General features: G+C 38.6%; 1 protein-coding gene across 4 annotated transcripts in view; it reads right to left on the bottom strand.

The window, feature by feature from the left end:
* The window catches only part of NPNT (nephronectin), a 101,940-nt gene extending 84,243 nt beyond the window's left edge, over positions 1-17,697 (bottom strand). The window contains exon 1 of one of the 4 annotated variants that reach the window (XM_063458380.1): positions 17,247-17,697. In XM_063458380.1, the coding sequence (XP_063314450.1) occupies positions 17,247-17,317 (71 nt within the window). In that variant the 5' untranslated portion in view covers positions 17,318-17,697. The remainder of the gene's footprint in view (positions 1-17,246) is intronic. The other 3 variants (XM_063458381.1, XM_063458382.1, XM_063458383.1) reach the window with 3 other exon arrangements.
* Positions 17,698-18,489: the final 792 nt, after the last annotated feature.

The following is an 18,489-nucleotide window of genomic DNA, read 5'->3' on the forward strand; positions in this document are numbered from 1 at the left end:
GGATTCTCAACACCAAGGATAACTTTAAAAGAATGAATGATCATATAAAATTGTTAGTACTGTTCCAGCAGGAGGGAAGAGAACAATATGACTAGGTGTGATGAGCAGTTATAAAACATATCATTAACAGATACTCAGATAATCCAACAACGATACAGTCATGTTCTTATCCTACAAGACTCATCACTGCCTGAGACTCTCTATTTGGGACATACTATGTGGAAAATGGCCTTAATACTAGGACAGGATGGTCAAACTCTGACTCTCCATACATTGAACTACAATTCCCAAAAGTTGTTTATGTGCAATATATAGGCAAATAAGTATGGAAATTGTTGTCCATCATGCTTGGGTAAGATTTTGACAACCATGTTCCAGGGCAGCTTTTTCAAACTTAAAGACACTATCTTTCAGACACTGTCCATGGATGGTAAATGATTGGTCTGCGTTCATACATTAAATGCTTTATTAGTTGACTTGGTAAGCAAAGAGTAATCTTGGAACATGGCACAAAATAATGTTCATACCTAAAACAGTCTGCTCTAAGATTGTGGGTGTTTTAACCCCTTTAGAACAGGGTAAACTTTCAGGGTGATAGTCTTCAAGAGATTAGGGTGTCAGTTGATCTTTTACATCATAAATTCGACTACGAAGAAAAGAAGACAATAGGGTGCTTTAAGCCATTTAAAGATGGTACTATAAGTATATTTATACCATAATCCATGCAATGAGCAATAGTGTTTATGGTACTTAGAATACTTAGAATGACCCTTTAATCACCGAAACCATGGCCTGGAAGGTGATCAGCACAGGGGACTCTCTTTTTGTGCTGGATTCTTGTCACTTATTGCAATTTTCAGCTTAAATTGATACACATCGACTGTAAATACTGTAAATGTAGAAAGCTATGCATTTTTTTTCCCATGGCCATGTTCTATCACAAGGAAAATCTCTTGCCCTTGTACTGTCACTGTGTTATTTGTAGCTGCAGAGAAAACATTGACTTCATTTCTGTGTGTTAGTTTTGAGAACTAAATATGGCTGCCTGCCTGCCATACCAAAATGTTACAAGCCATTCCAGCTACATGCATCCAGGCCTAATAGTGAAAGTTCTATCCAACTCAATAGAGGCCACTGCCAATAAAACCAATTGGTGCTTTACAAATGAACCCCTATACTGGCAAGCCATGGGCAAAAAAATTAACACCGAAATCTGTGTTTTTGTATCCTGGATAGCGAAGTATAATTTATCTTTATTTATTTTTTTATATGTCAGTATGCAAAATTAGAAAATGATTAAAAGAAACATTCCAAGAGGGTCTCAGCCTATTGCACTGTAACAGTACGTATTCTAGGAAGTAAACCTATTACCAAACACCAAGGCTAACCTTCCTGGAGTGGAAGGCAGCTTGAGAAACAGTAACAGCTTTGGGGTTACACCATTCAAAAATGGTTTTATCCCTGAAGATAAGAGGGTGTTCAGGTACTTCTATCCCCTAACTAGAGACGAAGGGAGAGGGAGTGTATCTTTAATCACAAAAATATTTTATTGATCATTGTTTTAAGGACAGTGGGGGAAAAAAAAAGCAAACGATCTAAACTTTTGTTTAAAACATTTAAAAATATGTATACAAGGAGTAGCAGTGTAGACAGATACCATTGTTGACAGTAAATTTACGAGTTGGGAATAAAGGAGATCGATATAATAATGTCAATATCTTGAATTTATGTCTTATTTAATGACTGCTTTACTTAGATATGCGGCTGCTGAAAACATTGCCTTGTGTATTTAACATTTTAAGTTGTCTGAAAGATAAAAGACTCCTTTGAAGATAGCATTGCTTCCTGTCTAGATATATGTGAACTGCTCAGGTGTAAGATAGCCCCGTGTATGAACCATTGGTCACCTGCAGAGAAAAACCACAGTAAACATTCACATTATTCTAGGGCAATGTAGAAATATGAGGACAATACAACATACATGTGCAAACGTTTCTTGTTCTTTTCTTTTTCTGTAATAGCTGAACTGCCCGATAAATGTATCTACGTCCGACAGTCAGGTTTGAATACCTGCACATGTCTCCTGCTCTAAGTGAATACTTTCCTAAACTTGTTTTTGGGATTTCTGTACTGTAGCAACAGATCAGATACATAACAACCAGCTCTTATGCACCAATTTCTTTGATTCAGTTCTCAACATTTATTGACATTGCCCTTTTGTGGTTGGTGAAAAGCCGCTGAGGTATGTATATTGGTTGGAGTGTTAATTATTTATGTTATTGGTATGGCCTACGGTTGGTGGACATTTTAGTTGTGGTTGCTGAAAGACTTTGAGCAGCATTCAAATGAATATATTCCAAATTTAATGGTAATAACAAATAACTAAGAATTATCGTGAGCATTGACATTTTCCTGTCCGCCAATTAATGGATTGTATAGCGTGACGCCAGTAGCTCCGCCCTAACTGTACCATACCATTTCCTATGGACCTACATCTGAAGGGTACCCAGGAATGGTGCGGGTTGGTTCGGTTGTATGGGCCACTTTCATAATGGAAACACTCAAAATAGCATACCAGACTGTACCGACCGGAACTGTACCACTCAGGGGAAACGGGGCATATACATCTTCCAAGTGTGGTTGCTATTGTGATAAATTAAAAAGCATACTTTTTCATTACTTTACATTCAAGATGCTAATAGGTAAATAGGTACCTACAGTAACTATATGGGCAGACTTTAGCAGAGGTATATTGCAAAACAAGGTTGGAGTTTGGAGACTAGTCAGGGTTTTATTTTAGCCTTGTAACTTTTGGAATACAGTAGGTGGTGTTAATATTTTTATTAAAGGTGTTCTTTCTACAAAGCTTCCTATGATCAGACCTATGAACAATAGGTTCAATGCCTAATATGCTAAAGTTGTGCAAATATTGTATTATGACTACTACGGTTTATCTATAGCATGTAAAATATATTTTGTTGTAGTATTGTACCGTGTAAATTTAACAGGTAAGCATGACTACATTTGAGATAATAGTTTATAATCTGATACTATATGACTATTTGGTAGTATAGACGGACATTTTCTGTCATTATGTGCTACATTTTTTTTAAAAGTATCTACATTTTTCATTCTTTACCTGCTACCTGTCTTAACATGATCTCCTGCAATTCCTATCTTTCACAAACACTGTCACGCTCACCATGATTAGTTACAAGTAATTTTATGGTTTGGAAATTCTTATTAATTACTTCATTCCACGCCCACATTTATTTTGGATTTACAAAGTTTAAATAAAATATTTTTACTTTGGCTAGGTACGAAATGCCAAGATTTAGCCGAAGGGATAACGCAGTTCAAATCAAGCAGATCAAATTAAATTATGTTTTTTAGTATTTTATTGCCATCCGGACCTGAGCTCATTAAGTGTGCAAGACAATTCTTCTCAGGATTGAGATTCTTTCTGGCTTAGTATCGTCTTCACATCAAGAGTCCCATACCTTACACACACTAATCAGCTACAACATTAAAACCACATGCCTAATATTGTGTAGGTCCCTCTCGTACTGCCAAAACAGCTCTGATGCATCAAGGCATGGATTCCCCCAAATCTCTGAAATTGTCCTGTGGTATCTGGCACCAAGACATTAGCAAGAGATCCTTTAAGTCCTGCAAGTTGAGATGTGGGCATCCATGGATCGGATTTGTTGTTCCAGCACATCCCACAAAAGCTTAGTCGGATTCACATCTGGGGAACTTGGAGGCCGAGGTAACACCTTGAATTTTATGCTGGCAATCATAAAGTATTAACTGTAAAAAGAAAAATTAAACATTACGGAGCATGGAAATTTGTATGGGTAAAACCCTCAGGGTATAACAGTGTGTCTCTTGCGGTTACTTGGAACAGTCCAAGGCCTCGAGCGTAGCAGGTGTCCAAGCTGTTATTCAGCCCACCCCACATGGAGGAGTTGTGTTGTAGCACGCACGGTCCAATCCACTTGGTTGTGGGGGGCTGCCTATTTGACCCACCGCTCCATGGAGGCCCGGGTCCGTTTCTCTATAGTGGGCGTTTTGGCCCACTGAGTGCTTAGCCCTCTGGGTTAAGGTGCCCCCGGTGTTACTCCCAGTGCGCTGCCGCTTGAGTGTCCCTTGTCTCCCTTCCTATGGAATAGCCTGCCTACCGCCATCAGACTCTCACCTAGTCTTGCATCTTTTAAGAAGTGCCTTAAAACCCATCTCTTTAGGAAAGCTTATGGCCTCCAAGACTAACCCTTACCTCACATACCTGTCTCTCTTGCCCTCTCCTAAAGGGCAGCCCACCTTATTTGATTGTAAATTCCTGTCCTATTGTGTTTTACACCCTACCTCCTATAGAATGTAAGCTCGTTTGAGCAGGGTCCTCTTCAACCTACTGTTCCTGTAAGTTTATTTGTAATTGTCCTATTTATAGTTAAATCCCCTCTCATAATATTGTAAAGCGCTACGGAATCTGTTGGCGCTATATAAATGGCAATAATAAATAAATAAATAAATAAATAAAACTCTGTGTCATGCTACTCAAAACATTCCTAAATGATTTTTGCAGTGTGGCATGGTACATTATCCTGCTGAAGTAGCCCACAGCCATCATGGAACACCTTTGCCATGATGGGCTGTACATTGCCTTCAATAATCTTTATTAGTCCCCAGAGCATTACACCACCCCCACCAGTCTGTCTTCTTTCCATAGTACATTCTGCTGCCATCTCTTCCTCAGGTAAACAACGCACATACACCCGACCATCCCCCTGACCTAAAATAAAACGTGATTCATCAGACCAGGCAACCTTCTTACATTGCTCCATTCTCCAGTTCTGACACTCACCTCCCCAATGAAGGCGCTTTTGCCGGTGAACAGGACTCATCATAGGCACTCTGATGATGCACTGTGTGTTCTGACAGCTGTCTATCATTGGCAGTACTTGGTTTTTCAGCATTTTGAGCTACAGTAGCTTTTCCGTGTGATCGGATGAGATGGACTAACCTTTGCTCTCCATGTGCATAAATGAACCTTGGGCACCCATGACCCTGACATTGGTTGTCCTTCCTTGCACCACTTTTGCTAGGTACTAACCACTGCAAACCAGGAACAGCATGCAAAACTTGTTGTTTTGTTGATTCTCTGACTCACTCATCTACCCATCACTATTTAGCAATTGTCAAAGTCACTCAGATCTTTTTGTTTGTCCATGTTTACTGCTTAGAGCTGCTCTACTGAGCTAAATTACCAGGGAGCAACAGGAGGTTGCATTTATAAAAGTGCTAATTTCTATTCAAATGTGCACTTTTTGTAAAATGAAATAAAGAGGACACACTTTTCACACATTGAGCACATCAGCAAGCAGAAGTGCTTTCGGGGTTTGGAGTGTCCCTTTAAGACCAACTCCCTGACTTTCTTTAGCATCAATCCAAATTAATCAACATATTCTGCAGGCAATTAGGAATGAAAATCCATCTTGCTTTGTGCATTTGTAACTAATTCTCATTCAATATTTTTACATCTCTTAGTATATCTCTTGTGTTTATTTCATATGCGTTATTAATGTTTAAGAAGATACAAGTTTGTCTGCCAAAATGTTTTCACTCTACCAATGTATACTACACAACCACATACCCCTCTCCACTCCTACCCAATGCTCCTCCATACCTCTTTCAAGAATAGCCTGCTGCGTGCTTCTAGGAATTCCTTTAATTTCCTTCCATCTATAGATCAGCCCTGCACCCTGAGTTTCCCCTGTACTAAGCCAAATATTTTTTACTGTCAGTATCCACAGTTGCTTCGCCTTCATTTATAGCATTACCATTCAGTTGTCTCTAATCTTAACTGTTTAATTACCTACCAAGCTGCACTATGTTTGAATATCCACTCATCTCCGGCCATTACTTCAAATACCCTATGCAATCCTTTTTTTGATAGCACCCCATTATTCTCTTTAGACTGTAAGCTCAAGAATCATTTTGCTAAGTTTTTTTTCTGGTTTTTTTTTTATAAAAAGTACTGCATTTGCTAGATTGTAAGCTCACAGGGAAGGTCCTCTGCTTTACCATTACATGTTTATTATTTAAAGGAACACTATAGTCACCTAAATTACTTTAGCTAAATAAGGCAGTTTTAGTGTATAGATCATTCCCCTGCAATTTCACTGTTCAATTCACTGTCATTTAGGAGTCAAATCACTTTGTTTCTGTTTATGCAGCCCTAGCCACACCTCCCCTGGCTATGATTGACAGAGCCTGCATGAAAAAAAAACTGGTTTCACTTTCAAACAGATGTAATTTACCTTAAATAATTGTATCTCAATCTCTAAATTGAACTTTAATCTCATACAGGAGGCTCTTGCAGGATCTAGCAAGCTATTAACAGAGCAGGGGATAAGAAAATCTTAATTAAACAGAACTTGCAATAAAGAAAGCCTAAATAGGGCTCTCTTTACACGAAGTGTTTATGGAATGCTGTGCACGTCACATGCAGGGAGGTGTGACTAGGGTTCATAAACAAAGGGATTTAACTCCTAAATGGCAGAGGATTGAGCAGTGAGGCTGCAGGGGCATGTTATATACACCAAAACTGCTTCATTAAGCTAAAGTTGTTCAGGTGTCCCTTTAAAACACAAAAGGGTAAGGGAGTGCTAAGGGGAAGTGTGGTAGTATAGGCAGCAATCAATCTTGGAAGGTGAGGGTCCCCTATACCCCACCAAAATACAAAAGGTTACAATAAAGAGTGGTAGTTGCACCAAAAGAGGTCTACAAACTACAAGAGCCACAAGATAGTGAGCAGATCTATACAGTATCAAAGGATATTCATTCTTAATCTTCAAGGTGTTGGAATAGTGGTCACATTTAACAGAAGAAACTTTATAGTGTAGATTCCAAAGACCTCATAGGAATAAAAATAAATATGACAAATGGCCACTCACATAAAAGGAGCTTCTTGAAAGCTCTAGTTGAGCAGTATAATCCCTGCTCCAGAATAAATAAGCAGCAGATGTTTCCAAGATGGAAGTGGTGTATGAAATATAAAATAATTTAGTGCTCTCTGTATGGATGTATCAATAACATTTTGCAAAATAATCTACTTACTATTGTTAGAGCAACATCTGTTTTAATTTTTTTAGGCATAAATAATTCCAGGTCATCCAGACCATCAAAGTCTACATGGTATTCAATAAATCCAAAGGAGTTTCCAGGAATTTATTAACTATTTGGACATTTGTCCTATGTATTTTTATTCTTATGCGGTCTTTGAATACTACACTATAAAGTTTATTTTTCCATAGAGTGGATCCTAGTAGTTTGTAACTACTTTCCACACAAGCTCAACTATATTGCGATATACATTATATGGAGAAAGAGTTGTGAAACGGGAAATTATATAGTAAGGGACAGGCAATAAAGCATATCATTTTACTTTGTTTTAAGTTCACATTGCAATGCACCACCAGACCAATTCCTACGTACTAAAGAAGTCTCCAATGAGGTTCAGAAAAATGGCTGAATAAATTCACATATTTAATAACAAACCTCTCAGAGTAAAGCAACCAGTTACCAAAGAATTGAGAGATAGTTTCTAACTATCCATGGAGAGAGAGATTTGGTCTGCAAACTGACAAGTTAACAAGAACAAGCACAGCTAAAAAATTGAAAGAAAAAAAATGTGGAGAAAGTATAAAACCTGAAACTATCCAGAAGCCAGGGTTTGTGTCATATTAAAATGCTGCACATTATGTATAATCCCCAGTCTGTCCAAACACACACAAAGCTGCTCGCCCTGTTAATCAATTCTTCAGCATAGAGTCTATGCCAAAGAATTGACGGACATGTTTGAGAAATATCTATTTTTAAATATTTTTTTCTCCCAATCTAAATATGTTAGCATAATAATATAGAAGAAAGAACATGCCACATAAAAAGAGAAAACATAATTTTGGGCATTGCGAGTAACATTTAAAAACATTATGTGGCACCAGGGATTGTCATCTGTTGTCAGAGCCTCGTGCAAAAGTGATGACTAACCAAACATGTACAATTTTTGACAAGTTTCCATACAAAGCACTCAGCATGAAAACACATTTTTCAGCTAGGTCTTGTAAGTTTTGAAACATAGATCTACACAAGGCATTAGTGGCACCACTTTTATGGGTTCTTTGTTAAATATTTCTGTTATTTTATTGCACTATAAAAAAGTAAAACATTTTTAGTTGGCAAAGAGGTCAACATTACAAAACTGTTCACATGGTGAGGTAACTTGAAATGTAAAGAACTGTCAAAATGTTAGATATTTGCTTTAAACAGACTCTGTTTACAGATGAGTTTAACCTATTTTTAGGACATATTTCCATTAACAAAAAAAATAACTTACACAAGTTCGTATTTTATATGCCAAAAAATTGTATACCTTCTGCGGAGGCAACAGCACACACTCACACCCCTGCTAAGAGACTTAGCCCAAAACCCTGGCCATCAGGATGTGCAGACTGGATACTGAGATTTTACGAATTGCCAATCACATGCTATGACCTTACACATAAAACGAGACAGAAGTGAATTAGCAAGTGGGCAGGACCTAAATGAGCTGCAGTAGGTCACTTATGCCTGGTGGGTAACGCAACATCCTAATACCACCTTGGAATATCAGTTGCGTTGGCACAATCGGGGTTACTGGGTACTCTTGTGGATCAGAAATGCAACCCATTCATGCATACTAAGAGCGTGCACTTAAGGATGACTATTGATGCATATTCAGCTCGATTTCCTGTATCTTGTATCATATCTAGTTTTATTCCAAAAACGTGCAACGTACCAAGACAAGCAACTCTGTTTCCCATACAATGCTTACATTTCTGCCATATGTCACTGCATACTTATATATTTGTACCACTGCACAACAAAATAAAGAATGTAAAAAATGTTTTAAAAAATAAATGTATACATGTTTAACAACACATATTTATGATCTAACAGGTTTATTGATACAGGGTTTTGCATATATATATTATATATATTTATTTTTATAAGATGCCAATATACCAGAGTATTGGAGTATGCAAGGATACCTTTTTTATTGGAATAACATAATATTTAAAAGACAAGCTTTCAAGAGTTTTCCTCACTTACTTAGGTCTGATTCAATACTTTTTTTTTATAGAAATACATAGCTACTGGTTACACATCCTCCCCCCACCCCCCAATATGTTATTATTCAGAGAGTTTCTCTCCCGGCCTGAAAGATCATAACTTGAATTATTGTTTTACAAGGTGGTGCATGCCAAGTGCAACCATGAAAACTAATGAGTACTTGTTTATTTTGGCTTAGCAATTTCTATCAATATTTGTGTCAAACATTGAAGTCATTTTCTAAGTTCATGCTTGTCCTAGCTGTTATATTTACTTAATTATTTTAATCTCTTCTATGTGAGAGGTGCCAAGAAAACACTATTTCTCATCATTCATTATAAAAAGGTGTTTGTAGTTTTACTTAGTTTCCAACACATTAAACTGTGCCTTGGACTAATTTAGAACTGTCATTAAAGAAGCAGCCTGTGCATAGGTTTCCTTTAAAAGGCTGTGGTACAGTATAAGCACACGTTCTTAGCTATAGTTGTCACATTTAAGTCCTACTACATGCCTTGGGATCATAGTTTAGTTTAGAAAAACGTCGCCTGAGAGGGAATATGATAACATTATACAAATATATTCGGGGCCAATACAAACCATTGTGTGGAAATCTATTCACAAACCGGACTTTACATAGGACACGAGGCCATGCGTTTAGACTAGAAGAAAGAAGATTTCGTCTAAGGCAAAGGAAAGGTTTTTTTTACTGTAAGAACAATCAGGATGTGGAATTCTCTGCCTGAAGAAGTGGTTTTATCAGAGTCCATACAGATGTTCAAACAGCTACTATATGCATACTTGCAAAAATAGAATATTCAAGGATATAATCTTTCAATGTAGGGTAATAACTGCTTGATCCAAGGATAAATCTGACTGCCATTCTGGGGTCAAGAAGGAATTTTTTTCCTAGCATGTTGCAAAATTGGAAGTGCTTCAAACTGGGTTTTTTTGCCTTCTTTTGGATCAACAGCAAAAAACATATGTGAGGAAGGCTGAACTTGATGGACGCAAGTCTCTTTTCAGCTATGTAACTATGTAACTATGTAATAGTTAGAACCTCTTCATACCAATACTCAGGTTTTGCAATCTAGTTTGTAATACCTTAGTCTGAGTATTAACATCAGAGGGAAATACCAAACACAGGAGGCCCCTACAGGCCCTAGCATGCAACTAGCAGAGCAGGAGATAAATACTAATTTGAGGGGATCCTATAGAGTCAGTTTCCTGGCACTATAGGATTCTAAGGAGCCCCCTCCCTCGCTCCTCCCCCTCCCGTGGGGCTGAAGGGGTTAAAACCTCTTCAGCCATTTACCTGAATCCAGTGCCGATGTCCCTCGGTGCTGGATCAGACTCCGCCCATGCTCCTTCCCCACTGACGTCAGCCGGAGGGGGAGACCTAATTATTCAATGCTTTCCTAAGGGAAAAAAATCGGACGCTGGAGGTCCTCATGAAGAGCGTGTGGACGTACAGCATCAGATCACGGAATAAAGGCCCGTTTCGTTTTCGGAAGCGCCCCCACTGGCTGTCTGGTAGATAGGGACACAACATCCTGACCTGGTCTGGGTGCCTACAGTGTCCGTTTAAACAAACTATGCAATAAAGGAAGTTTAAACATTAAATCTCTCTTTACAGGAAGTGTTGTGGAAGTCACATGCAGGAAGGTGTGACTTGGGCTGCACAAACAAAATCATTTAACATCTAAATGGCAGAGAATTGAGCAGTGAGACTGCAGGGGCATGATCTATACACCAAAACTGCTTAATTAGGTCAACTTTGTTTGGTGCCTATAGTGTCCCTTTATGCCTAATGCAGTATACACAAAAACAAAACAAAACCATAAAGATACATATTCTGAATCAATGCACTATACCAATCTATGATCCTTGTCTAGGCAATTTGTCCCACATAGACCTATTAATTACTAAAGTGAATATTAAATTTAAGATCAAAATAACAGAACTGGAAAAATTCTCAGCAAAAAGTCAGCTATGCTTTCAGTTTGTCTACTGACCTTAAATTTTGAATTCTCACTCTAGTAAATAACCCTTATTGGATCTTGATGAAGTAGGTGCAATCATATTTCCACACATACAGAAATCAACTTCCCTAAACCATTTCCTAACGTTAGAGTGTGCTATGCCGTGCCGTCCTTCAAAAAGAGGGCTTTAACGACTAAGTGGAACGCCTAATATGAAATAAGTAATTTATGGTTGAACAGACATGTATAGCTCTAATCCCAGGTTTTGTTTTGGTTCAGAACTTGTACAATTGCCTTCGTCCTTAAGGGGCTAAACATCATCAATGCTCAAAGCATACCTCGCATAATCAGCAGTGAGCAGTCCCAGAAGTGGGATGCCATTGGGAGGGTGTAAGAGGGGTGGGCCAGTGAAGCGATCGTGCCCAAAAGGAGGCAGGCCTGCATGAAAAGTGGGCAGACCCATAAAGAAAGGGGACTTCACCTACATTACAATATTTTGCCAATCATTTTAGCAGGCCCACTGAGAGCTGACCCTGCAGGGAGCATAGTTTCTGTACTCCCTGTATGGTCCTACTGCCCTGAACATAGTTTGAGGGCATCTTATGATGCACTTGCGCTATAATTGTTGGGGACAGTTGCCTGGTGTCCCCAAAAGCGAGACATGAGCGGACCAAGGAGGGATGGTGGGACAGGACCCAAAATTGGGACTGTCATGCCCATACCTGGACTGTTGGGAGGCATGTTATAGATTTCACAATTAGGTTTCCTATGACCCCTCTCTTATTTTGTTTTGGAAAGGTTGATGATAGAAAACCAGTGGGTGAAAATCTGTTGAGACGTTTGAGACAGAAGAAAATCTGTTGAGACGTTTGCTCAGTGTTTAAACAGTCGATAAACAAAGATATCCCATCTGAATCATCAGTCACTCCATGCTATAATATCTCGCATTTAGCAATCTCTTCCACTTCTTTGACCTGCTTGATGCAATGGCTACACTGGCTACACACTTTGAAAGACAATTTATTGTAACATTTTTTTTATAGAACATGGATAATTCAAAAACAGAAAACTGATAGCAAAGTGTCACAGCACAGGGTACAAACAGATTTCTTTGTACTTATTTCTCCACTTTCTCTTGGAACTAGAAGACATGAGCCCGGCTGAATGGTTTTATTTAGTGTAGTGTAAACAGCAATGATGTTTGACTGTTGATCTGGTGGTTGTCCTTAGCACTTTGTAGGGTTTGTGCTGATAGAAAGGGACTGTTCTATATTTGTACAGTGTCAGTAAGAAATTCCTACAACATGTGTACTGTTGATTTATATTTACACCAACAGTTGAAATACATTATTGTCATATGTCATATGTCAAGACATTTACAATGAAGAGAGTTAGACACTGATTTTGGATCTGGATTAAATCAGGCAAGTGTTACATCCAATACAGGTCTTTGAAGTATGTTAACCGTAGGTTGTTGGGTTCAGTGTGCCCAGATTGTTACCCCATGCAGTCTTAGTACTGTAAATGTTCTGAAAAGCTGCCTACTAACAGCTCTAGGGGCTGTTAATCTGAGATCCAATAGAGGCACTGCCTGGGTTTGTTCCTGTAAAGATTGCAGTTCCTACGATCAGAATCTCCACACTCTGCGTGGAGAAGCTGAATGCTTCACAGAGATGCTTTGATTCAATTCATCTCTACAAAGAGATGCTGATTGACACAGCACAGCATCTTGCTGCGCATGCGCCCTAGTTTCCTAAACTTTTCCTATGATCTCAGCCAGGAAAGTGTTCCCAGCCACGGAGAAAGCAGCATGGGGTGGGGACATTTTTTTTAAAAAAAAGAGTAAATTTCACTTTTTCATGCACATTGAGCAGGTCACTATAGTGTTAGGAATATGTGTTTGTATTTCAGAACTATAGAGTTCCTTTAAAAGTGGGCCATTTATGTTACATCGAATAACATTTAACGTATTAGACTATAATAAGAGTGCAGCAGTCTGGGCACCAACAAAACAAGTCTTTGTACTTTCTAAAAAAAATCTTTTTTTTAAATGCTGCATCATAAACCTATTTCCCTAAGCATGCCCCTTCTGCCAGAAAAAAAAAAAAAAAGGACAGCTTAGCCGCTGACAGCAAGGAGTGAGCCGAGCTGCTAGAAGTCAAGCAGCCTTGTATCATTCTATAAAAATATAGCTATGTGTATATATTGTTAAATAATGTGTAATATTTGTTAAATATCCACTTGTTTGAAACAATGTATATGGCACAGAACTTCTGAAGCTGGTGGTCCTCAGAAATAAATAACATAAAAGGAACACTGCAAGAACCATAACAACTACAGACTGCTTGCAGCGTCCAGTAACCTACCAAACCGTTTTAGAATGGTATAAAAACTTTCCTGGGTCCCTCACCACAAGACAAATTGTCAAACCATTCTAAAATGGCTAAATTACTCTGGGAGGGCACTCGTGGTACTACAACAACTACAAAGGGCTATTAGAAATTCAGAATGAGGAACCAATTTAGTATAACTGATATTATTTTACTGTTATAGCAACTGTGATCTCTTAAATACCAGGACTAATGGCTCCCACAAACAATGAATATTTACAAAACTGGCAGCCAACAAGTATCCAACCACCTGGTATTTCGCCCATTTGATCACTGGCTATATCTGGTTTTGGCTGTATTTACATATTGCATGAACTCATTAGAATATACGCAAGAAAATCAAAACTAGTACAACTAATAAAACGTACAACCTTACTAAAATTAATGAATGCTGATCTGAAAGTCACAAACTTGCCATCAGTCTCTCCATGCATATGTATACAGCAATGTATTAATATGTAGACTCCTCTCATTCGTGTTTTTTCGTGAATGAGATAGATGAGCAGGATGGCTCTCCTTTATTTTTTCATGAATGAGTAAAAGCTGTGAGGTCACACACTATTGAACACTATCACTACCTATAGAAAAGTGCACATTTCCCAAACCCGCCTGTAATTTATGGGCAATCTACAAATGCATTTTAGCCTTCCGTGTCCACACCACTTTTTGAATTTGGGAAACAAGGAAATGCTAAGTTGCACTTTTTCGCAAAAGCTATGCAACCGCCACCATGCAATAAAATTGTGATGTATACATTGTATAAAGATGCATTATTGTACCTTAGGTGCCTTGGAGCATAGAATAGCCAAGATGGATATAGTGTTTCTAATTCAGACAGATTGAGAAATCTAAAATGATTACCGTAAGTTTAATGTTTTAAAGTTGAAAACTCACCCATGTTATGTACACGACTTGTGATGACTGACTGCAGTTCAGAAAGTCTAAGCTGTAGTCAATCATCACAAGGCATGTACATAGCATAAATAATTCCAATACAAGTGAATTCAAACAAAACAGAAGAAAAAACGTTTTCAAAAAGTTTGAAAAGTGAAATCAATGGATTTCCCACTGATCACATTAATTCCTACAAAATTTGATCTATAGTTAGAACTTAATACATCTTCCCTGTTTGATTGGCGGACAGAAGAAAAAGACATTGTAATTGTTTTATATATTCCAATGGTAATTGAGTAAAACATTCTTTAAAGAAAGTCTGGGAAGCCATATTATATATTAAAGATGCCATTTGGTTGTTTTTTTTTTTGCTGTTGTGGCCCGGTCTTAATAATGACTTCACTGACTCATTCACGAGTTCATTTGGTTCAGCCAATTTAAACTTCCAGCAGAGAGTAGCATTTGGTGATGCCTGTAAAAATAGCTTTTGTACAATGACAGATATCCAATTCTACTGCCAAAGTAATTAATTCAATTAAGGTGAGTCAAAACTCAATTATATCTGGGGGGAAAAAAACAGTTTGAAAGCCAGGTGCAGGAAGGAAATGTGATGGGTGTGCAGAACTGTATATGAAAAATACATGACACTTATGCTAAAATTTATCAGTGCACATGCTTGTCCCCTATCTGAACTCTTATCAAAAGTTAAAAGGAATGGAACAAAATGAAAAAAAACACAGATCATGGGAGTTATTTACTAAATATAGTGAATGGTAATGAGTTAAAAATGGAATTCAAATTAAAAAAAAAATATAGAGTGAAGGGACCAAAATTAAAAATATAGCTCAGTTGGATGACTCTTTGTTTACGTGAGTATTTTAAATCGTTTTTTTTTTTATTCTACACAATTCAATGTTTAGTGAATATACATACAAACACATAACGTATATATACACACACATTAATATAGTTAGAAATTCTGACCCACTGGTTTGGCCTAAACCAAATCCGCTTACAAAAAGCATTTATACTAAACTCTGAATTTTAGCAAACTGAAATCCGAATGGCAGCATTTAGTCTAAAATAGCTAATCTGTAAGGAAGTCTCCAACTCACTTATAGTCACATTTTATCTTAGTTTTCAAATCATTATTATTTGTAGTTTAGTGAATAAACCCACTAAGTGTTTTATTATCATCAAGTTTCTTAACTCCCCCCTTGCTTTTTGGATATTTGAAACGTTTGGGATGTACTTCTTAGACCACAGAAATGGGCCCATCTTTACTCAAAGGGCAGATTAAACTCCCTATTTTTACTGATTTGTTAGTTAATGCTACATATTTCAAACACAGGTCATTATTCTGTCCATAACCCAAACACATTCTCAGCAATACAAATGATTTATGCAGAACAAGTTTGGTTGAGTCCACGCATGGTATAGATAGAAGATTGAAACTAAAACAGGGACTATTGCAATACGGTTACAGCTGTTCTTGGCAGGTTCACACAATCACTGGTCTGAACTGAACATCAACACAGTGTCACTTGCAATACATGGATTTCATTTCCTTTAAAACAGTAGCTGCCAAATACAGCGCATATGAATGTTAGAATCACACTCAAAATAAAAACATTAAAATAAACAATGGAAAAACATATTTACTCAAATGAAAACATATGTGTGTCTCCATGCAGCACTTTAGATAAACAAACAGAATTAAAAAAAAATAACCAAACACATAGTGCCCTGTATAATCCTGTTCTACAGATGCTGACAGTAGAGTAAACCCTAAAGGTAAATCACCTTCTCAATTGACCATAAAGGCTGTACAGGAAAGGAGTCATGCAATAGCCTTAGTGTCTTTGCTGTAGAATGGTGAACCCCTGCAGGTATTGCATTAACCCCTAGGAGCTCTGCAGGTGTGCTTATCTGGGAAAACATCTGCATGTCTCATTTCACACGCACATCTTCCAAATTCCCTGACACACACACCTCTCACCCCACACACTACACGAGTCTGGGCAGCTGGGAGAAGTGCAGGCTCAAGCACCACTTCAGGCAGAAGCACTGATATGTCTGGGGCAACCATGTCTAAGTTTTGTGGAGAGATCCTTATTAGAAGTATACTTTGCAGGTGTGCACAGAATTAAAAAGGACGCACGGATACACAGTATCACATTCAATTACTTTACAAGCTCTCGCTGCAAAGCTGTCATTGGTCCGTCAGTGTGTTCTTTTTATGTCCCAGTGACACTGATACACACTCTGCCTGTTTAAATCCAAACTGGAAATAGGAAGCCCCTATGTGGGGCACAGAAAGCTCCACTTTGGATGAGTGCTCTGGGAAGTTACAGAACTTCAATCAAGAGCCCATTGAGAAGAGTAAGTGTTAAATAAACCACTTCACATGATTATCTGGACCCTTTTATATAGAGGGGTAAGGAGGGTGTCTGGGACTGTGATACAGTGACAAAGAACTGAAAGGGTTTTTGGAAATCATAATTGCTTCACCAAGTGAGTGAGATGTAGAAGTAATGTAACCACCAGGGTCTTAAAGAGCCAAACTGTAGAATAATATACCTACCCATAGGGAGCAATTAGGCTGCTAATTTAATAAACTGCGAAATGTCAGGGACCTGGTGCTAAATAAATCCATGTCTCCACTCCTTTAAACTTGTTTTTCCCTGTGTGATGAGATAGTAGGTATCACAGACTAACCTGGAGATCCACAGGCGGCTCACACCTGCCCCATACCCCCATCATCCCCTACCTGCTTGTGATGGGCAGACAATGGACAGCAGGTTAAACCCACCCCACAGATCTTTCTTACCTTCCGTTAAAATCTCCAGCAGCCTTCAGGGTCAGGGAACAGGCAATCATTAACCTTAACACTAATTCCATTGCGAGGCGATGTTAATTGTAAAGAAATGTCTCTTTAAAAAAAAGTGCAAGGTTAAGGCAGCAGTTCTCCAAGGACAGCAGCCAGGTGAGAGGGGATCTGGTGTTGGGGAGGTCTGTGCTCCTCCAGGAGGTGGGATAGAGTAAGTCAGGGATTGTGCAGGTCCCCAGTGAGCTGCAGCAGGTCTGTGTGCACCCTTCTCCCTGCGGGGAGCTCTGACACATGCCTAGCTCAGCTCCCTCCCTCTCTCTCTCTCCCAGCTGAGTGAGGAGGAGTTGCAGAGCACACCCTCAGCCTGCTAGCGTCACCTTTACTTTCCCCTGATCCTCGTTCGGTCCCTGGATAATTCCAGGAAAGCAGGTGCTGTGTGTGGGGAACGTTCTAAACATTGAGAGACATTCTACCCGTTCTCATAGCGACTGCGCCTTACTGAGCACTCACTGAGAGCTCCAGAACTGCTCGTTTTCATTAGCTCCTTACTGACCCCATCTTGGCGTCCAGTTGGGTGGGCTTTTCTATGATCATTCCTCTCCCAAAGTGTGCCCCCCCCCCCTTCTCTCATTATGAAATACTTCTGCACATACCTCACCTCACACAGTTAATCCCTTAACTGCTCTCACCACTTTCTCTTTTTTCCCTGTTGTAATTTCTGACCTGTTGCCCTTTCACGTGACTTCACGTTGTGGACCTGTTTGCTGTAAGGATTTTCACTTGCCTGCATTATATATGTATGTATATATATACAATTTATATTTGTGTGTTTGTTTTGTTTTCCTTTTCCCCACACTGCTTATACATCCTAAGTACTTTTCCTCATCTTGGTGAACTTGAAGAAGAGGAAAGTGCAGTGAAACCCTCAGCAGACTCACACAGGGGCAGCATGACTGCTTTATGAAAGTAGTGACTTTCTTTCACCAGCAGTATAACTTTCTGATCTCAATACTCTCTTGAAGGGTGCATGATTTAACATGCAAGACTAGCAGGGTTACTCACGAAAGTCAAAATTCTAATTTAATTTTACATTTTAGACCAAGGTAGCCGAAATAGAAGCATAGCTGCCTTAGAGAATCTTTCCAGTTTGGCCTTAAATTAACTTTGAATTCTCACTTTGGTGAGTAACCCTGTAAATATAAAAACAACAAAACAAAGCAATAAAGGGACACTATACGGACCC

The sequence above is a fragment of the Pelobates fuscus genome, chromosome 6 (genome assembly GCF_036172605.1).
Source record: "Pelobates fuscus isolate aPelFus1 chromosome 6, aPelFus1.pri, whole genome shotgun sequence".
NCBI lineage: Eukaryota > Metazoa > Chordata > Amphibia > Anura > Pelobatidae > Pelobates > Pelobates fuscus.